The following is a 21,969-nucleotide window of genomic DNA, read 5'->3' as shown; positions in this document are numbered from 1 at the left end:
ACTGCATTCTCATGGTACGCGTACATGCAAGCAAATACTCAGGCATATACACCCACCCCCCCACCCCCCGACACATGATTCTTTCGAGGCTCTCTGCTTTCGGGGGACTTCCAGTCTAGCAGGAAGGCAGTGAGCTCATCACCTCATCTAGTGACACCTGGTTTCTTTGGCACAGAGAACTTGCCATTCTTCAATTCAGGAAATAGAGTGTCACTCTGTTAATACCATGCCCCTAAGAACCACATACTTTCTCCAGTCCAGCAATTCCTCTTGCTCCCTTTACTCCTGCAGGTCCCAGGCACACTGCTTCCCACCTCCCAGCTCTTTTCATGATTCAGGACCTCAGGGAACACCACTACCCATGTCGCCTATACTCACCGGAAAATGAGGTAGAGACACCTGGCCATTGGCCTTCACACTGCGATGCATCTCTCTCTGGAGTTGTTTCTTACTCCCCATGCGATAAGGAGGGATTCCATCTCTAAGGGAAAAGACAAAATCCAGACTCACCAAGGTGATCTCAGCATGTGACATCACTCACACGTTCCTCCAGAGATTCTGACAACAGGAACGGCCACGCTCTTCCATGGGAATGGGCCACACATCTTCAATGCAATCATGACCCCGTGGGGAAGGACCCGTCCAAGACTAAACTGCAAGTCCTGCCCATTGTCATCTGTGGCAACTTGGCTTACTCTCAGCCACAGGAACATCAGCTTGGGAGGAGCTTGTGTGTCCCCAGGTACAAGAGTCTTGGGCTCCTCTGGTCCTCTGGCAGCTTGTTATCTAAACTGGGAGAACAGCGCCAGGGCGAAAGGCTGCAGGGTCACGTTTGGAACCAAACCCAAGGGCTCAACCACCTCTTCATGAAGGTGCACCTAAGTCCCTTCCAACAGTCAATCACGTCCAACTTTCTTCTCTCTATTAGTGTTTTTATAAAGCGCCTTGTGGTGATTTTCCCCAGTCAACAGAGACACAAAGACGCAGGGATATGGACATGAGAGCAAAGCCTCCCCTAGGCATCACTATAAACTCACCAAAACGTTCACGTATCTACAACATGCCAGCCATTACCTAGGTACCTTCCCTCTATGTAAGGGGTCAGTGGACAGAAGGGACACAAAATTCCATTCCTCTTAGGAAGTTGATATCTGAACAGAGTGTCTCACGGTAGTGTGCAAAAATGAGGCAAAACCAACGTTCAAAAGTGGCAAGCACTGACAGGTGGTGGTGGCAGCGCATGATTTTAATCCTGGCACTCGGGAGGCAGAGGCAGGTGGATCTCTATGAGTTCGAGGCCAGCCTGGTCTACAAAGGGAGTTCCAGGACAGCCAGGGCTATTACACAGAGAAATCCTGTCTCAACCTCCCTACCCCTCAAAAAGAGATGGTAAGCACTATGACAAAGTAGAAATAAGAGAGCAGGGAGGAGGTCCTCTGGGAAGGGAGGAGTTGCAATTTAAAACTGGAGTGTGGCCAATGAGGTCTGGGTGAGTTTTCCAGGTCCCTATCTCTAAAACACGGTCCAGGTGTGGAGGCACAAGCCTTCGATCCTAGGTGGATCTCTACGAGTTCTGGACTAACTCTTCAGCAAGAGCCTGCCTCAGAAGCCAGAAAACCCAAATTAGCAAGTGGGAGGGAGAATAAGGCGCTGATGCCATTGAAAAACACGACCAAAAATGAATTTCAGTCTTAGGAGCACAATGGCCAAGGTGTGGCTTCTCGCATCGATGTCCCTTACGGAGACCTCCAGGGCCTCGAGCCTCCGCGACGAGCCGCACTCCCAGGCGCTGACACTGAAGCTAGGTGTCTGCCTGTTTCCCATTCCCTGGTGTTTAGTGCATCACAGGAAGAAAACAACCTTCATCTCAAAGTTATCGGTCCAGCCGGTGTCTGAAGAGCGGCCAGGAGAAATGGCTGACCTAGGCCATAGAACACGGTCCCTCAGGGGTGATGGAGAAGAGTCTGCTTAGGTCAACAGCATGACTAACTCCAACCTTAACTCTAGAGCGCAGGAAGAGTAACTACACTGCGAGGTGCTGGGGGGTGGGGAGAGGTGCGATCAGAAGCAGGCGCGCTAACTTACCAGGGGCTTCTCTTGACAAGGCCCCGAAGGTGAGGTGGGTATACGGGTGTGATGCAGCCCCTGACGCGGTTTTTATGAAGGCTGCATGCTCTCACCCTGGAATAGCTGACTCGACACCAGCCAACGATCCTACCCAAGGCCACCAACTGCAGCCAGAGGCGACTAGCTCCCACAAAGTTCACGTGCTACTTCTGACACCGGACACATCAGATGTTCTCACAGGAACCGCATTTTATAGGTGACCAGAAATAAGCGACTCAGGCTCCCAACCTCAGCCACCGCTCAACTCCAGAACAGATAGCCTTAACTCAGTAGTCTGCTTTCAAGGTCTCCAGTGCCCTGATGGTCTACATCTCCGAAGCTCCAAGAAGCCACATGACATGGACAAGTGGGAAATGGGAACTCTTCTACCATTGGTACTCGTTGGCAATGGGGGTGCCAGGTGGGGTGGGGTTCATGCAGAATAGCTCTCGTATTAGTGTCCCAGGTCTGGGCAAATGACCACACTTCTCTCCTGACCAGCTCTTCCTCCTGGGTCTTAATGGTGAGAGGTGGCTCCCCAAACACCCCTACCTTAGAACAAGTTACATCAGGCGGCTTCAAGAGTCCCAGGAGGACCAGTAGTGAGATGGCTCAGTCGGTAAAGGAGCTGGAGGGCTGAGTTTGGTCCCCAGAACTCATACAAAGACAGGAGAGAAGGCTGTAGCTGACCGCTGCACATACGCTGTGGCACACAGTAAGAGTCCTAGGAGAGTCTCCCCAGACACCCCTCTCAAGACTCTGCCCGTCCGTCTCCACCAGCAGCCCTTACTCATCCGTTCCTCTCGGCCAGAAATCAATGGCGAGGCTTCTGTGTCTTGTATACTTTCTCCACATAAGGTAGGGAGGAAGAAAGAGAGGAAGGCGGGTGATAGCCAGCGCAATGGGCAAGAGGAAGAAATGATTTCCTAAGAACCTCTCACAGTATCTAGGGCAGGTGAAGGATACAGCCACAGGAAAGGCATCTTGTGCCCAGAGCCAAAAGGCGGAATTTTAGCTTGGAGACGTCAAAGAGGCTCAGAGGCGCCTTTCTGGAAATATGGCTTTAATTCCCCCTAGCCAGGAATCTTCTTCCAAAACAGCCCCTCATTCCAAAAGGGGGCCTCTCCTTTCTTCTGTTCGGGCTCCAGAAGTTTATGACCAGCATCCTGGCTGCTCATAACCAGAGTTTGGTCCCTCTACAGTCTCCTCTAATTATAAACATTTTAGCTAACGAGCCTGCTGCCGGGCCCAGCTGTTTCTGGGGCACACAGATTCTGAAGTGTGGACTCCACTTAGCTGCCATTTAAGCCGAGCCAATTAGCTTAGCCCTTTGACTCCACTGGGCCTGACCTAACCTGAATGTCACTTTTTCCGGGGGCTTTGAAATAGCAGGCGTGAGCGCGTGCGCGTGTGCCCACATTTGGCGGCCCCTCTGAAGCAGTCTCCGATCACAGTCAACATCAAAAGCCTTGTTTGCAAGATAGGGCAATATCTGAAGTTCACTCAGAGGCACTCCCCAATGTCCAGACCAACCCCCCCACCCCATATGTAAGATATGAGAAAATAAAAATAGTAAGTAAAATGACTCCCGCCATCTACTCTGTGGAATGGAGAAAGGTCATCGTGTGCGGATACGGGGGGACACAGAGCAGAAGCAAGCTACAGTCAAATGCAGCCAATCCTGATTACAGGATAAAGACAGAGAACCCTGGTACCCTCACCTGAGGGACGTTGAACTTGGGCAGCAAAGCACCAGCTGCTCCCATGCTCCGCCTGCCTAAACTTGGCGCTCTGCATCCCTTTTGCTTGGGCCGAGCCCCATGCCCCTCTTGTTCCTAACCCTCCCAGTATTTGGGTTTAGGATTTTGCTGGAAGTCTGGCAGTTAACTTTCAAAGGAGGAAAAAAAAAAAAAAATAAGAGCCATTTCTTCCGAGAATGCACGTTTCAGAGTAACAAGCTCATAAAACAGCCTTCTCGGGGGGCCTAAAATGGAGACTCAAATACCTCGGCCATCTTTAGGAGGGACTTTTCCTTAGTGGCAAGAGAGAAGTCAGCACTAACACTGGCTCTGGGAGGAGGCCTACATAACCTGTCTGCCCCACACACCCAGGCCACCGCATGCAGGTGCCAGGAAGAACCAAGGCCTGGCCCAGCTCTGCCCATCTTCTACCCAGGCCTCTTGCAAAAGCCCGGGGGACTTAATTGGTTCTGTCGCAAATGAGATGATTGCTTCCCTGGGCTTGTGTCTAATGAACTCCAACCTTCTAGAGTCTATTGAAAGCTGCCTCTGACCCCTCCCTCTACTCCCCCCTCCCCCTTGTCCCCTCCCAACTCCCAGCAGGGCAGCCAGCCCTGGTCCCCAGCCCCTCAGCCCCCAGCAGCCCACGCAGGCTATTGTGAAGGGGAGAAGCAGCCAGGAGTCTTTTCATGCTTTATGGGTCTCTCCTATTCACTTGTTGAAGCACATTTCCAAGGGGCCTGCTACCCTCTTATCCTCTCTAAGCTCCCCTAGATGAACAATGGGCTGAAAGCGATTCAGCTTCGCTTTTCATCCCCCTCCCCAACACACACACACACACACACACACACACACACACACACACACACACTTTATTTCTCACATGGTGCTCTCATCTGCACGAGGCCCACAATTGGCAGAGCTCTGAAGAGGGGGGTCTAATCCCAGCCCTGGGAATCCTGGGTAACCACCCAACACAGGGTAGATCACACACACCCAGAGCTGGCTGGCCAGAAAGTGTTTTAAGTTCAAGCCAAGTCTGTTCAAGCAGGAGACTGGGGATCACCTCCCCCACCCACAAGGGGAGGGGGGACCTTATGCCTGGCAGTTGATGGTAGCTGGACACCCACAGGAGCCTCTAAGCATGACCAAGTCCCGTAAGTGGGGTCTTGTTCCTGGAGACCCTTCCATACCCCACCAAAGGCAGCTCAAGATCATTCCCAGGATCCCTTAGAGGAACCGATGCCAGCTCTTAATTGGTCTAACCACGCTTGTGGGTACGTCTATGATGAGGAGTTCAGTGGAATGCCCACTTGGCTGAACCCCAAACTCTAAGTCTCGCAGGTACCTTTCCTTGGCTTTTTGGTTTACTAACTATCTACCCACCATAACAAGACACCCTGTTACAGGGCCCAGAGAATATGCCACCAGGGGCCTGAAGAAAAAGCTGCCAGGGGATAAGCTGTTGGCCCCTTTTTTAAAGTGGCCCTTACTGACCCCCATGCTACCTAGAGTCTACGCCTGGCAACTCCTTCTGAGCCTCATACTTGAGTCAGTAAATGCTTTAAGTGAAAGGGGAAGAAGAATCAGTTTGAAAGGAAGCTGAGGGCTGGCCACACAGAGTGATTACTGCCCAGCATGCAGGAAGTCAGTCCTGGGTGCGGATTCCAGTACATCACATGTGGTGCCACCTAACTATGACGCCAGCACTCAGGAGATGGAGGCAGATGGACCAGATATTCATGGACATCTCTAGCCACAGAATGAATTCAAGACTAGCCTGGGCTATGTGAGGGCCAGCCTGGGCTATGCGAGACCTTTTCATTCTAGGGAAAGATTAAAGGGGCATAAATGAGGAGGACTCAGGAAAAAGAGTTATGATCAGTAGTAAACAAAAAGAAGAACCCACAGAAGCTCAAAGGCCTCACGGGCGATAACATCTCATGGTGAGCAGGGAAGATGTGGCAGGGCAGGTGCCATGTCTGGCCTCTGCCATGAATGGCTAGGGACACATGAGGCTACTTCCTTCTTGCTGTGGCAGTCACCAGCCACTGCCTACCTTGCTGATTGGGTCCTGTGAGGACAAACAGAAACAAGCATGGGACCACACCCAAGTTATCTCATCATGAACCCAGAATAACACCTCAGTGATGGGGACTGAAAGTTAGCCAAGCGCCAGGAAGCAAGCCAAAAATAGTCTCTAAGAAATCCAAACAGAAGCCTCACAGAAGTCTTCCGTAAAGGGTACCCAACTTCTGAGAGTCACTCAATGCCTTCATTCAGAACCAGCTTGCTCTTACTTTACACATAGCAAGGAGGCTCCTACACAATCCATAATTACTGTGTCCTGGAGGAGTGAGGCTTCCGAGATACCAAGCCCAGGCATGAGAGCAGAACAGGACAGCAGGTACCATCGGAGAGAAAAACCAACTATAGATGAGGGCAGGAGACACAGGGCAGAAGTTCACACCACCTCGCAGCCTGAGGCCTACAACACACCATGAAAACTCACCCTGATAGTAAGTTTTTGGACAAGAAACAACCTGGGTCAGATATGGTAGCACATGCCTCTAATCTCAGCACTTGGGAGGCAGAGTGCTGGGAGTCTGAGGCCGACTTGGTCTACACAGCGAGTTCCAGGCCAGCCTGGTCTACATCGTGAGATCCAGTCTCAACAAACCAAAACAAAACACAAAACAAAAAAACTAGGCCTACTAAAGAATAAGCTAAGTTTTTTTGGGGGGTTCTTTGAGGGTGGTACTGGGCATATATGTAGTATACATATATACATTCAGGCAAAACACTCATATACATAAAATAAATAAGTAAGAATTATTCCCCCTGCCCTGTGTGGACAGTTAAAGAACCCAGCCAATTATGAAAATAAAACCAGTTCTCTGAAAGCTTTCATTCCTGGTGGATAAAGGATGTGCACCCCACCCTCACTAATGCCAAAACGATGTCCTCCCTCCTTTCTTCCCTCCGTGTGTGTGTGTGTGTGTGTGTGTGTGTGTGTGTGTGTGTGTGTTTTGGTTTTCAAGACAGGCTTTCTCTGTGTAGTCCTGGCTGTCCTGGAACTCACTTTGTAGACCAGACTGGCTTCGAACTCACAGAGATCTGCCTGCCTCTGCCTCCCGAGTGCTGGGATTAAAGGTGTGCACCACCACCACCACCCAGCTATTGTGTTATTTCCATAAACCTCAACATTTTCCCTGAAGAATATCTGTCACTTTGTTAACATGGGAAATTGAGGTAACACAATAAAAGCTTCCAGGAAAACAAAACAAAACAAAAATGGCAACAAGAATCCCAAAGTAATCTCAGCCACTTTTTCCCCAAATGGTCCTGTGCGGCCTGCCAGGCTACAGGCCAATAGAAGCCAGACAGTCTCGAAGACGTGAAGAATAGACAGTCTGATTTTAAGAAGCTAAAAGGAGCAAAGTCTAAGGAGTGTCCCAGAACTTAACACCACTAGCTTAATGGCTTGTCTTTCAAGATCAAGATCCTCAGCAGGAGAAATCCTGACTCTAAATCATGCTTGCTGGAAGAAAGCCTTCAAAAGCCTTCCTGAAATACGGATTCTCAACTGGGTGCTGAAAAGTCTTTGGGACTTTCACCCATACCTGAATTCTATCCTGACTTTCCTAAGTCAAACCCTAAAGGATGGCAGGAAACTGGGAATCTAGGCCACTACTACATCCCACACCCCTCTATGAGACTCATGGAGAGTTGGCACTGTCCACCCAGAGATACCTCTGACCTCACTTCAAATGACCCCAAACTCAAAGCACGGCCTTACCTGACAGTCTACTGACCTTATCGACCACTTCAATGACTTGGATTGCTTTCAAAAGTATCTATCAAAGTCATCTGTCTGCCCAAGATCTGAGACCAGACAGGACTATGGAGGGCCCCTACCGAGGGTCCTCAGCATCTGGCACAGACTTGGGAATCCACCAACATCAAGGGCCTGAGTGACTCCCACTGAAACACATGCACGTAGACAGACCGCACACGCTGACCCTTCAGAGAGGCCTGGCTTTCTGTTCCCTGCCTTTAATGGCCTTTTCTCAAAGAGCAAGAGCAAAACCATCACCTTTCTAGCAAGGTCCTGTGTTCCGCCCGCTGGCTCTGGAGCAGGTGTACCTGGTTTCGGGACAAGCCAAGTGCTTCTCCCATAAGCACAACCAGGAGATGGTTTTTAACTTAAGAAATCCACAGACACTCATCTTACCTTTCCACCAGATACTCTGGCTTCCTTCTGTGAAGACGCCACCCCAGCTTCCTCTTCTCACTGAACCCTATCCAGACCATCATGCCCATCACATTCCCTTCCCAGAAAACCGAGGTCCACTCACAGAAATGGGTCCCTCAAAGCTGGGTGAGCATGAGAGGCAGACCCCCATCCCCTAGTGCATCACACCCCCAGCCCCATGTGTAGAAGGGAGACAGGATACTTACACGCTACTGTCCGTCATGGACATGGAATCATCGGTCAACGCGTCGCTGGATATCTCACTGTCGTTGGCACTGGTGGCTGGTGCAAAGACATAGCCCGAACCTACATGATAAGGATTCACCGGGTCGCTTCTCTTGAAGGGCCTATGGGGAAAGAAGAGCATGGTCACTATTCCCCATCGGAAACCCACGTCAGGTCATCAGGTGACCCCAGAAGGACACAGTGCACAATCCCACATCTGGTCTGTGCCAACTTGCCGTCCACGTCCAGCTGCAAGCCTGGGCAGACGGACGCAATGAGAAGATTGTTCGTCACCGACTCCCCTTGCAGGGAAGACAGGCTGGGTTCCCCAACCTTCAGTGATGAGGGGTCCACCAGCAGTGTTGCAGAACCTGCCAGGGAATCCTACCAGCCCCTCAATTCTCACATCCAGAGCGGCGGGCACTGACTGTTCTAGGGCTGGAGACCAGGACTGTGTTCTAGGACTGGAGACTGAGTGGGGCAAGAGCAAAAAGCAGCCAGCAGACAGGTGTCTTCTTCCTCCTGCTCACTGCATCCAAGCCTGACTGAAGCAGCCAATTTCCCAGACCAAGAACACGTGAGGCATCCTAACTCTTGTATCTGAGGTCTGCCAGCCTACTCCAGAGATCCTGACATCCAGAGGTCAGGGGTGGCCTTCCCCCTTTGACCTAGGCCTGCAGTAAGCCAGGCAGATGGGACAGATAATGTTTAGACCGTGGCAGCCATGAACTGGGTCTGCAGTGCCCTTCCCCCCACCATGACTTTCCTTCCCTGGGGCTGGCTAAGGCGCCAGGACTAAAATGAGCAGCTGTCCAAGGCAGGCCCAGGCCCCTCCTCCAGGGGTCTCCAGCCCCTTTGTCTTAGTGGCTGGTCGGACCCCATTCCCCTCTCTTGATCTCCTCCCAAACAACCAGTGTGTCTGTCTCCTGCTGGGCTGCCACTCTTGTCACCAGCCAAGGACTTCTGTCAGCAGGCTGCAGGAAGGATCCCTTCCAGGGGTCAGTCAGTCTGGAGTTGCAGGAGGCTTCCTTTACCAAGCCCCTGGCATAGTCCTCCCAGGGCTCAGCTGGCAACAGCCAGGGACTGGAGGGGGAAGGCTCCAAGAGGAGCCACACTCCATCAGCCCACAGCAGCTGTTCTGTAAAGATAGCTGTGGGGCTGGCAGGAGAGGGACCCACGAAAGGTCACGGCCAGCCATCTGCTCTTGTTCACCAGGCTCCTGTCCTTGCACTATGCTGGGCTCTGGTCTTCTGGCACCCAGGTTCTGGTCAGGACACATCACCGTAATGTAAGGGGTTGTCATGAGGAAGGAAGCTGGGTACTACTGAAAGCCTATCAAATCACAGGCGTTATCTCGGGCCGAAGGCACAGGGTGAGGTGCCCATTTTCTGAATAAGGTCCTTAGTGGTCTCAAGCACACAGTAGCCACTGCAGAGCTGGAACTGGTGGGCGTGGCATGGATGCACCTTTGCCCTCAATCTCTTTCTTCCTCCTATCATAAGACACTTTAGAAAGTTCTAGAATTGGAGGCAGGATATGATGGCTAGCTGGCAATAGCCCCCCGTGACAGAGGGAACCAGGAGTATCATGTCAGATGAGGAGGAATCTGAGATGACTCAAGACACTTAAGAGAACACAGTGGGAGCCGGGCGGTGGTGGCGCACGCCTTTAATCCCAGCACTCGGGAGGCAGAGTCAGGCGGATCTCTGTGAGTTCGAGGCCAGCCTGGGCTACCAAGTGAGCTCCAGGAAAGGCGCAAAGCTACACAGAGAAACCCTGTCTCGAAAAACCAAAAAAAAAAAAAAAAGAGAACACAGTGGTACCAAAGACTGCAAAAAGCCCTCTTCTGACTAAGAAGAGCGTGGATTTGAACCAGCGGGACTAAAACTAGTTAGGCTAAGACTGGTACAAGGGCCAAGCACTTTCCTCTAAGGCCAGTCTATCCTAACAGGACAGAGAGGGAACAAGAGTCTGGGGGACAGCATTCTGGACAACAGTTACTAAGCAGCACCTGGGGCCCAAGAGGACTATAAGGTTGGCCTGGGAGGAGGGGCAAGGGCAGACAGAAGGCCCGGCAGGGAACTGTTGTCCATTCTGGTGAGGGGCTCAATGGGGACATGGAGCTGGAAATGAACGTGGGAGTGAAGCCCCACTGTAAGAGTTTCTGCTCTAGCTGGAGCCCTGAGTGTCTCACCCAATGTCCTCGACTCTGAGACGCTGATACGAACCAAGTGACCTGGGGTGGGAGGCCTCCCTGCTCCCCTAACACCCAGAACAGGGCTGGCACACCACAGTCACGTGACAGCTGCTGCCCATCATCTTGAATCTCCACAATCATCCTCTGAGGGGCCCATGCTTAGTGAGAGTTGCTAACACGAGCTGGGACCAAGGTTCTGGCCCACTGCACCAGGCTGGACGCATCCCTCAGACACAGAAATGTCTGGGAGTGCAAACCACGCGTACAGTGAACTGCTGTACACTTTTGACAGGTGACTCGAAACCGCCCCAGGCCACTGGCCCTGCCCTATCGCTGAGGGCAGGGAGACTTGTTACCTCAGGATGCTTTCTAATGAGAACTTAAGACTGCTAAGACCATTCTCGCCTGTTCCTCATCCGTATGTGCTCAATCTGGGGTTCCCAGGCACCCAAGATGGCAGGAACTGAGAGCATAGGGAGGCAGAGAAGACCGAGTGGGTGACCAGTTGCCCTAGCATCCTGACCACGGAGGGACTCACAGGAAGAGAAAGACTTTCTGCTCACCATCGCCTCTAGAGGCTGAACCGGAGGCAACAGTCAACACACATCAGAATAAAGAAGACAAGGCCAAGAGAGATCATGGGGTGGGAGGGGACAGAGACAGGCCAAGTCTTTAAACCAGCCTGGAGTCCACTGCTGGGACGGCCCCACTGCTTCAAAGAGGGCTGTCCCTTCCTGTCCTTGGGAACCCAGTGGTTCGTACTGTCCATACACTCATGATAGGAGCAGAAGTCAAAGGCCTGGACTTTGTGTTGGCTTTGCTGATGGACTACCGGGTCAAGACACAGCGCCCAGAGGTGTGGGGCTCCCCCTGAAAAACAAGCAATTCAAACATGGCCACCTGCCTCACAGCCTCACGGCTTCTAAAGGCCTGGGCAAGGGCACTGGAGTGGGGGAGGGGCACCCCAGTAACACTTCCAGTACCCAACTGCCAGCAAAAATGGAGAGATGTTGTGTCCCCAAAACCTCTTCCACTTTCTCCTGTAGTATTCAGCATGGTATCACAGCTGAAACCTGTCCTGAGCCCCAGACTGTGTGCTCTGTGGGGGCACAAGCCATCTTCCCATGTGTATCCCCAACACCAGAACCCGGGGGTTGGCCCATGGCAGGGGCTCCAAACTTGGCTAAGCCTCCTTCAAAGACCCACATCCATCAAATGGGTCGCTGAAAAGGTTTGGAAGAGGCATGGCACAAGATCAAAACAGCTAAAGCGGCCTGAAATAGCATCCACACACCTTCCCTCCCTCAGCCTCGCTATCTTGGTGGTATTAACACAACAGCTATGCCTCAGATCTGAGACTTATACTTCAGCCTCCAGAGGGAGAAAATGACTCAATCGAAATTCCTTCCTCCCCACTGCAACAAAAAAAGGATACCTAAGTGTGAGTGTGTGTGTGTGTTCGTGCGTACGCGCACGCTCCTTTTGCACATGGCTTCCAAAATAAACTTATCTCCCTTCACTTCCAAAATAGAGGGCTACTGTGTGGTCAGTAATTAAAAGTGGACTGCACTGCTCTTAAACTCAGCTGATGGCAATAAAGGGCTTGGATTTTCCTGCAGTCATAACAAGGCAGGGGCAGGGTGCTGGGGAGACACAGAAACTCGGTTTCTAAGTACTTAGAACTTTCTCCAAAGGGCCATGTAATTTTAAGAAAATGGATTAGTCTTCTTGTGATCACTTAAAAAGGGGAGGGGGAGGAGGGAAGCTGGAGCATGCTACCTTAATTGTACCCAGATTATGACTTCTTCAGGAGGGCTGTACCCCAAAGGTGCAGGGACTTGGCACTCCTGAGGAGTGTGGAGGCTTGTGCTTCGTCCTGTGTGTGCTGTGTGAGGCGTGCACCCACGGGCCACTCTGCCACTGAGTGGGCATGGGGCCTTCAGCTGACAAGTAACAGAGCGGGTCCTTGAGAGAAGGAAGTGTCTACCTCTTACCTCTACGAGATGTTCGGGCCACCTCTGCTCCTCCCCAGACACGGAGAGCCAAGAGAATCCATCCAAGGACCTCTTTCTGGGGCCCCTCTCCCAACAGTACAACAAAAGGAACCGACTTTGCGGCTGAGCTTTAGGGCTTTTCCATGAGCCTTTGACATTTCTCCGTAAGGTCAACACCCTCTTCAACTGGACAGTGAGGGGTCAGTGTCTTCTGTAACCAGGCAAAGTTTGACAAGTGTATCTCAGCCAGCTGCGTTTGCTGGCGCTCCGTCCTCTAATTACTGACCAATGCTCTCAGCATATCTTTCCTATGGCATCATTTTCTTTGATAATTGAAGCCAAACTTGATTCCAATGGCTTCTCACAAAAATGGGCCTCATCAGCGAGTTCTTCAGAGAACAGGAAGCACTCGCAGCCAGCACAGGGACATCGGCTGGGCCCCTGGGATGTTAAGCCAGGCCAGAGCAGAGGGCCCAAGGGAGGCAGATGAACCCCTGCCCAGAGTCAGGGCAGAAAGGGGTGCACACAGGCATCTTTCTGTATGTTCAACACTGTATCCTCCCTCTTAAAATAAGTGTGGGCCTAGCGCCTGAGATCACAGCCCCTGGCTCCACACATCTCTAACACACCTCGACACTGGGGTGGTGGTGGTGGTGTTTCTGTGAGGGGTTAGGACACACGCTCCCACCACCAGGTCACTTAGGCCCTTAGTTATTTATAGAGACCATCAAAAGCCCAGGCATCCCACTCAACCACGCACAAACCAGAGCCCTTCCCTCCAAGGATAATTTCTGCTCTTCCGTCTCAACTATTTATATTAAACCCGACACCAAATCGGTAAGGCTACAAACAAGTCGTTAAAAACGAGGCTCCTTTGAGTGCCCACATAAACACAGGGCTTGGAAGGCTAGCCAGTGCCTTGGGCACCCAGCGGCCAAGATGACTCTCAGCAGCTGAGGCACACAGGCCCTCTGCAGGTTCGAGCTGTTTCATTCACTATCCCGGGTAACTTACTCAGCCCATCCCCTAGGCCAGACACACTCCGCAGGCTGAGGAAACAGATGAGAAGGGAAAGAGGGAGCTCAACTCTAAGAGGAAGGCCGGTCTGTCCCTGTGTTCCAAGAATATGCTGAAAGGCAGACTTGAAAAAGCCCAAAGAGTAGAGAAAGTTGGGGCACGGGAGAAGGTGGGGGGGGGGGGGCCTTCTCTAAAATATTATAATGAAAAATGGGCCAGACCCCCAGAGTTGCTATTGAAAAGGGCTACGTGTTAACTTCACTGCCCTTTTCAGAGACCCAATTATTATCGTTAATTACACTAATTATAACACTTAACATCTTTTCAAAATGTTTCCCTTTACAAAGGGCTTTCATGTTCATTATTTTGATCCTAAGGACAACCTTAGGACACAGACAGGAGAAAAAGTGCCCTCCTATCTTACAGACGGAAACATGAAGTTTAGAAATTTTCAAACCAAGTAATGCCATTGGCTAAGGCTGGAACTCATCTTTCAGAGACACTGTGCACAGACGAGGAGACCTTGCATGTTAAAAAGAAGTAAGGCCATCTGGGTGTGTCTTAGATTATCTTTTAGGATGCCCTTGTTAAAACATACTGGCTTCGTGGATTCCAGGTAAAATGTTTCAATCCAACTTAACCGTGGGAGAAAGCACGCTTGATCTAGTGTGGAGGCTCAAGAGGTCGCTGAGGAGCTGTGCTGTATGTATCAATGACATCCACAGTTCTCAGCCTGGAAGGCAGGGCTCCGGAATCTCAAGTGCTTTGCAAACTTAACACTGGTTATATCCTAAATGAAGCCTCCGGGAAGAGGCAAGCCAAAGCATGGCCCAGGCCGCCCGCCCACCCACAAGGAAAAGCCGTGGCAAAGGTTTGCCTGGGGAGTGCTTTCTTAGTGCCAGCCTCCAAAACCACACTGTGCTATTTACAAAGGTGACACTCTGGGCTGGCACTGAAGACACACAGAAGACCTACTGTCAGAAGGCCGCCTTACCGCAGGCCTTAAGGAGTCTCATCCCTGGCTGCCAAAGCTGGAGGGAGGGAGGGAGGCCAACAGCAAAGTTTACCGACATGTCCTTGCAATGGAGCAGGGTAACAGATGCAGGTGCCTGGGTGTGCCCGCTACAACGGCCCCAACAGATTCCATGCCAACGGCCTAGCTCTCCACAAGCTCAGGGGCACTGCAACAACTCCCTCCTGAGATCCTACACTTGCCTGCAAAAGCCAAGCCAATTCCCTTTAGGTGTAAGACCAGATATCTAAAAAGTGTTAAGTTCACTCCCAAAGCTGCAAGAGCGCCCTCTGGTGACTGGAGAGCAGGCCCATCCCCTACTTGCTAGCAGTCAAAACCGGAGATCATGCCTACATCATGAAAGACTCAGACCTAGCTATAGAAACCTGAGAGGCTCCAGGGCAGCCATCAGGGGCATACCCCCTCCTGCTGCTGCAAGACACTGGAGACCACGCCCTACAAAGATAGCAATATCTCCAGAAACCATGCACAGATCACATCCTGAGTCCCTGACGCAAAGAAACGCACAGGGACAGAATAAGAGCCATGCAGACAGCAATCCAGTGTCACCCCACCTCCCGCCCTGCAGGTCATAAGCAACAACCTGGAATTAAAAGGTGCATTCTCTTTGGGGATCTCTGGAGAGGCGAAGGAATGGAAAAAACTCATTTTAACAGGAGGTCTGAAGTTGCCTGCAAAGGCCAAGAAGCTTGAGACTTGGCTAATCTATAATGGACTGTTTGTCTTTGGAGCTTTAAAAAGAGAAAGTACTCCAGAGGGCCCGCTTGTCCCACACTTCTCTATCAGCACCAACAACAAACCATCAACTGAGGTCTGACCCTGGGGCTCAAAAGCATTTTGAAGCTGGATGAACAGCCCAGCAGACTTTAAAGGGGAGGCTCCTTCATATGAGGAAGTCACAGGGCTTTCCCCCAAGTTAGATAGAAGCCTTCCTCGATGGGAAATACCTAGTTCTACAAAGAGAACCACAAACTCGGTTGCTAAACCGATCGCTAGCTCTTATCTTCACATAAAAGTTCAAAAGATCCCACCTACCCCTTTCCTCGGGTGCACACGGTATTTCCGTGTCTCCACAACCCTGCGGCCCCGCCCCCAGCCAGTCATTCTACTTTGATGATTAGTGGTTAAATGACCCCTCCCCAAACTGGCGCTCAGTGGGTCTAGTGACTCACAAGCATCAAAAGCTGCTATATTCGGATTCTTTCTTTCTCTTTTCCTCTCCCTCCCTCCCAGTAGCCCAGGATAATAAGTAACCACATTAATAAATACTACTTGCCACTGTTTGAAGTTAGCATTGGAAGGCTGCAGGTATTCAGCTGTGCGTACATTGCTACCCCCCCCCCCAACACACACACAAAACACAAGATCAAAGGGGTTTTCTACTAGCCAGAAGTCCTAGCTCTCAACCAACCTTTATCAGCTTCCCAGGCCTAGCCACCCACCCACCTACCTTAACTGAAAACATTTGCAAAGCTAACTCATCCTCCAAGCCCTGTCCCCACTGCCACCGCCCCCCTCCCCCCCGGCCAGAGCCTTACCTGAACCCATTTTCAACCATTTCCGTGGATCTCACACTCGCTGTGGCCCGCAGAGTTTTGCTGGACAAGCCAACCACAGTGGGCGAAAGTTTGCACTTCAAGTCGGCACAAGTCCACTCCTCTTCTTCATTCAAGGTGGGGAGGTAGCCACAGATGACCTTTAGGCTCAGTTCCCCATTACTCATGTAAGCTGTGTTCTCTCCCCCACTCCTCACATATTCGAGGTATATGTCAGAAGTCAAGAACATCTGGTAGGCATTTTCCTCCATCACAGCCTGGACCTCGGTCTGCGCCTGGTCAAACATGATGGAGTCGATCTGTTGCTTCTTGATGCCATCTCGTATGTAGGTCTTGGTGGCAGGTTTCAGCTGCTTGGAGACAATGCTGTTGTTTTCAATGTACCTCTTATAGATTGCTTTGGCTACTCGCAGAGTTTTGGTATCCTTCAAGTTCATCTGCCTGAATCCATTGCAGGCAAACCAGAAGTCCAGGGTATCCACACATTTCTCCCTCTCCAGGAAAGTCCGGAAGAGGTAAGCGCCATCCTGGTCGCCCAACAAGGAGTGCAAAGACTTGGTCCACCTGGTCAGAGGGGAATCAGGGGAGGCCCGCCCCTCGGGCTCCCCCAGCCCATCTTCATTCCTTCTAGCATTGGAGGAAACAGGCATAGGTTTGTTGGACTGGCCCTTGCCCGCACTGGGCTGGCACGGTGGGGTCTCCCCTTCTTCTCCAGGAACCGGAGGCCGTGGAGCATCCTCGCGGAAGCTGCTGCTGGGATCTGGAAGGAGAGTCACTAACACAGCGCTACTCATGGTGAGGGAGAGCGACTCGCTGAGTTTGGGTTTTGTTTTGCTTTTTTTCCTCCTCCTTTTTCTTCTTCCAGTTCCTCTCAGCAATCGGCTTGGTCTCTCTCAAGTCAGCAGGGGCTCATCTGAGCCTCCTCTCTGGGAAGAAAAGGAAGGGGGGGAGGTGGGAGAGAGAAAAGGGTATTGATCTAATCAAAACCAGATCTACCCAACATCAAAGCAAGAAAGTAAACAGGCTTTTCAACTCCTCAAATTCAAATCCAGCAACCCAGCTATCCGCGAAGTGCTCATCTCAAGTATCCGACGCAGCTTTTTCAAAGGCGAAATCTGAGCTCCCCACACACTTTTTTTCCGGGGAGGGGTGAAGAATGGGAGGGGGAAGGTGAGGCAGAAGCAGAGGGACAAGGGAGGTGTAAGACACAACCTTCCCCACACCCGCGGGTCCCAGGGACACTCAGGGTAGTCCAACCGGACCCCCTCCCACAACCAGAACTCGCATGCCAGCCGCCCGGCTGAGCGCAGGTGAAACCAATTTCAGTAAACTTCCCCACTCTGCTCTGCACAGATAACTCAAGCTCTCAACGTGCCCTTCCCCGGCATCTGGTTCCCATTCCCCCCACCACTCCCTCCCTCTGCGCTCCCTCGTCCCACTTCTTACAGAAGATCCTTGCCCGAAAAAAAACCCGCCCAGCAGCGGCGGGAAGGGGCTCAGGAACTCCTGAAATCAACATGCACCCCCAGATCCCTGATGAAAATGTTGCCTATACTCAAGACTTTCCACTAAGAACGTGGCTCAGTCTACACCTCTTGTCTTCTTCGCTTCCCCAAAGCACAAACCAGCTCACTTGTAAGAGGCTTTGATCTTCAAACTTTGAAAGAGAGAAGAGAAACCTCGAGACCCGTCGCCCCCAGCTCCCCCAATCCACCTCCTGGAGCCGCGAACCTAACAAAACCAGATCAGAAGGCGTCTCACGCTACTACAGCCTGTGCCAAGAATCCCAGACTCCACTGATCCCAAGCCATTCTTTCTCCAAAAGAAAAGAAGTCTTATCTAACCAATAAACAAGCTGCTCTCCCTAGCCAGGGAAGGATCAAACTAAGGAGGGCAGGGGCGGGTCGGGGGGCCGGGAGGAACGCCGGGCCAGCTCCTCGAGACCCCGGGTCTGGGTGGGTGCACCCCGCCCCAGTCCCGGACCTCAAGCCGCCAGGCTGAGCACAAACCCCAAGTGGCGGGGCCGCGGGTAACGCCGCGCACCCGGGCGCAGAGGAGGTGGTACGACGCCGTTACCTGGAAGATGAAGGCCGCCAAGGCCAGGTTCTCATCTCCTGAGCCCCTCCGGTCCCGTCCCTCCCCGGCCCAACTGCAAACGAACGCCTCCAGTATCCCGGTGAGCAATCCACCAGGAGCGAGGCTGGAGCCCCGGGAGCCCCGCTTGGGGGTCACTACCAGGCGTCAAGCCTCGCAGAGGTTCCCGCAGAAAAGGCACGGAAAGCAGCCGCCTAGTCCAGAAATGGCGACGCGCGGAGTCTCGGCCTCTCCGCAAAAGGGGCGGCGAGGAGGAACTCGGGGGACGCGAGCGCCCCGGACTCCGGCCGGTCCGGCGCTCAGACTGAGCCTCCGCCAGCGCTCCGGGCACCTAAGCGCGGACCCGCGATTGGGAGGGGGAGACGAGCGGGGAGAGAAGTGGGAGGGGGCGGGGGAGGGGCGGGGAGGGCAAGCGGGGGGCGCCGTCACCCTTTCATCCCACCTACCAAAGGCACTCGCGTGCACACGCACACCCCGACTCATCCACACCCACGGCGACTCGACCCCCGAGGGCGAGCTGCCCGTCTCCGCCTCCGACCCCGACGCCACTTGGAGAAGTCTCCCCGCCCGGCCCCCCGACACCCCGGGCCCCGCGCTGGGGAGGGGACTCCGGCGCATCGCGCGCTGGGCCGCCCGGCCAAACCCCCCGGAGCGCTGGGCGCCGAGCCCGCAGCTTCCCCTCGGTGCCGGCCCGGAGCGCGCCCCGAAATAGCCGGCCTGCCAACTTCAAAGCGCCGCCCCGCACATCAAAGCGCGCGGGCCGCCCGACCGCCGCGGCCTCCGCACTCACCATTGATCCGCTGGCGCACTCCTTGTCGAGACCTCGCAGGCGCCGCGGGCAGGGCCCCGGCCCGGGTCCCCCGCTGGACTCGCAGAGGCAGCCCCGGGCCCCCCCCGGGCCCGCCCGGGCATGGGGAACATGGGGGAATCTCGCGGAGGCGGAGGAGGGGGTGCGCAGAAAACAACGATCCCGAGGCGAGAGCAAGCTCCGCGCCGGGGAGGGGAGCGTGCGCCCCGCTGCCCCTTTTATGCAAAAGATCCGAGTGGGCCTCCGCCCCCGCCGCGGCCGCCCCCCGGCCCCTCCGGCCCCCCGCCCGGCCGGCTTTCAACCCAGGTCCTGTTTCCAGCAGTCACTAGGCGCACCAAATGTCCTCCGGGCGCTTCCAACAAAAACTGCGCTGTGGATTTAACTGTGCACTTCAAAGGCGCGAGCCGAGCGCACGGTCCTGGAAGGGAGGTACGCGAGCCGCACCCGGACCAGCCTAGCGCGCTCCTGCGCCCCTCTGGGGGCCATGCAGCCCGCACCTCTCTGCTGCCCCGACTTGCACCCGCCCGCCCCCTCCCGTGGCCCCGTACCCCGCTGCCAGCCGCCCCCGGCCGCGCCGAGCTTTCTTGGAAGCGGCTGCTCCGGGACAGAGCCTCCGACCCCACCTTTTACAGCAGAGCTCTCCGTTGGGGAGGCGGGCGCCTCGGCCTCCGGGCGGCCCCGGAATCCATCGCGATCGGGGGCTTATTTTTATTTCCCGGTTCTCGGGCCGTTACTGAGTTGCCAGGACCTTATCAAAGCACAGCCGGCTCCAGCCGACTCCCCCGGGCCGGGCTCAGGGAGCCAGTGATCCCGCCGCGCCAATCACAGCGGCGCTCGGCCGGCCCGCGCCGCCCGCCTTAAAGGGACAGCGCGCGCCCGCTCTGCCCCGCCCCGGCCCGGCCCCTGTCGCACACTCCGCTCCCGCGTTAACCCTTCTTCAGTCCTTGTCCGCCCCCGGCCCCGGGGCTTTCTCGGCCAGAGTCCTGATTTCATCTTTCAAGTTCTCCAGCCTTTTTGCTCATGCCTCCTCCCCCTGTCTGCCCTGGAGCTCTCGGGCTATGCAAAGCCGGGTCCTTGTAGCTCTCTGGCCACGGCAAGAACTGCAAGCAAGCAAGCAGAGCGCCCACCCCCCGCCCCCATCATCAAATACTTTCCTACCTTTATTCAAGTTTCCCTGGGAATTTAGATTTGGAGGGCCTGCTGGAAGGAGCTGTAGCTGTAGGATCCGCTGGCCAAGTGTCTTAGGGCGTACTCTGGCTGGGACCCGGAAGGCATGGCACGTGTGTGTGTGTGTGTGTGTGTGTGTGTGTGTGTGTGTGTGCTCCAGTATCTGAGTTAATATAGGAATAGTTTGTGGACAATATGCAGTCGTGTTTGTGTGAAGGTGGGGGTGTGAATTTGTCTCCACAGACCTGCTAGTAGTCAGGGAACAATTCCCCAGTTTGAAAACTTGCATGGCATTCAGACCCTTCCTTGTACACGCATGGACTTCTCTCAACAAATTCGTGCCCACCACGCTCTTCCAAAAGGCTGCCACCATCCCATATGTTGCATATTAAACGGCCGTGGAATGCCTCCCCCCCACACATGCAGTGTTAAAGTATAAAAATTCACCCCATTGTCACCTTTGAATTCCTTCCCATCTTCTCCCCAAAATGTTTATAAGGCACACAGCCCTTAAAAAATGTCATAAGCCCAGAGCATTTATTTATTTATCTCTTGTTGCAGAAAGTTTCCTCATGGTCGAGCTAATAAATTTTTCCTTCTTGGGGGTGGGGATGGAGGTGAGGATGTAGCCTGAATATAGTTCTTACCTTGAATGCACACAGCTCTGGAAGCCCTGGGTTCCACCCCTCCACCCCTGCGCCATATAAACCAGCACTAATGACAAGTGGCTGTCGCCTCAAAGGTAGAACCAGTGAATGAGAATTCCAAGACTGACAGAGTAAATTTGAATGAAGCCAGCCTGAGCTACTTAAGACTGTCTCAAAACAACAGCAATAACAAAATGACTACAACAAAACCCGCAGGAGAGTAATCCAAAAGGAGGAAAGAAGCGAGAAGCAGCGCCCTGGCTGTATACTGCTGTGCAGAGGTTTTACTCTCAAGTCGCTCACTTTGTCTTTCGTGTTTAACTTAAAAATGAATGAAGGACAATCATTTTGGCTTTCGGAACTTTGAAACAGGTGAGAAATCTGACTGTCCAAAGGGAAAGAGTAAGTGCCACTCATGTTCTCCTGGAGAAAGAACTGGGGCTGTGGCAAGGAACAAGAGACCTCTCACAGCTCAAACCTCCAAACTCAATAACCTAGGAACGAGTCCCCTGTGTCCATGGTCAATACACCCAGCTTGCCCTGCAACCAGGAGCCATCCTGTATAAAGCCAGCAGTCCAGGCTGTGAAATGTGGTCCTTCCTAGGAAGACCAGAGAAAGCATGTTCCCATGATGCACCCGGATATTGAGACAACTACTGGGTATGAGGAAACTGGGTAGCTCTGGTCCCTCTGCCTTCCGGAATCCTGGAGGGTCAATGGCTCCTGGCTGCTCTCAGCCTCTGGCCCTGAGATGGTATATGGAACCCTGGACCCACCTCCTGGTACACTGACCTCCTTAATCAACCCCAGCAACACTGTGCTTCCTGGGGGTCCTTAGACCACAGAGGTGTTACTCCAACAGTAATGTAGAGAGAAGCACAAACTACCATAGAAGCAGCTACAACACAAACAATCAGAGGTGTTCATATGTGTGCCCCCCCATACACACACACACACACACACACACACACACACACACACACACACACACACGCTCTGTGGGGATGGGGGAGGGGACATAGAAAAATCAAGCCATTCCAAATCAAAATAAATAAGGTTCAGAAAAGAGGAGGCTTTGAAAAAGGAAGTGGAAATTGGGCCTTCATGGGTGGTTTTCCTTCCCTCCAAGTT

At 53.2% G+C, this 21,969-nt stretch overlaps 1 protein-coding gene across 2 annotated transcripts in view; it reads right to left on the bottom strand.

Moving 5' to 3' along the window:
* Axin2 (axin 2) overlaps window positions 1-19,793 on the bottom strand; it is a 30,266-nt gene extending 10,473 nt beyond the window's left edge. Inside the window, exons 1-4 of one of the 2 annotated variants that reach the window (XM_059272023.1) lie at window positions 19,648-19,793; window positions 16,105-17,048; window positions 8,307-8,447; window positions 379-481 (exon numbers count right to left, since the gene is read on the bottom strand). In XM_059272023.1, the coding sequence (XP_059128006.1) occupies window positions 379-481; window positions 8,307-8,447; window positions 16,105-16,916 (1,056 nt within the window). In that variant the 5' untranslated portion in view covers window positions 16,917-17,048; window positions 19,648-19,793. Of the gene's footprint in view, window positions 1-378; window positions 482-8,306; window positions 8,448-16,104; window positions 17,049-19,006; window positions 19,217-19,647 lie in introns of those variants that run through there. The other variant, XM_059272024.1, reaches the window with a different exon arrangement.
* Window positions 19,794-21,969: the final 2,176 nt, after the last annotated feature.

Source organism: Peromyscus eremicus, chromosome 8a (assembly GCF_949786415.1).
Source record: "Peromyscus eremicus chromosome 8a, PerEre_H2_v1, whole genome shotgun sequence".
Classification (NCBI taxonomy): domain Eukaryota; kingdom Metazoa; phylum Chordata; class Mammalia; order Rodentia; family Cricetidae; genus Peromyscus; species Peromyscus eremicus.
The sequence above is the reverse complement of the archived record's forward strand: the minus strand, read 5'-3'. Positions and strand labels throughout refer to the sequence as shown.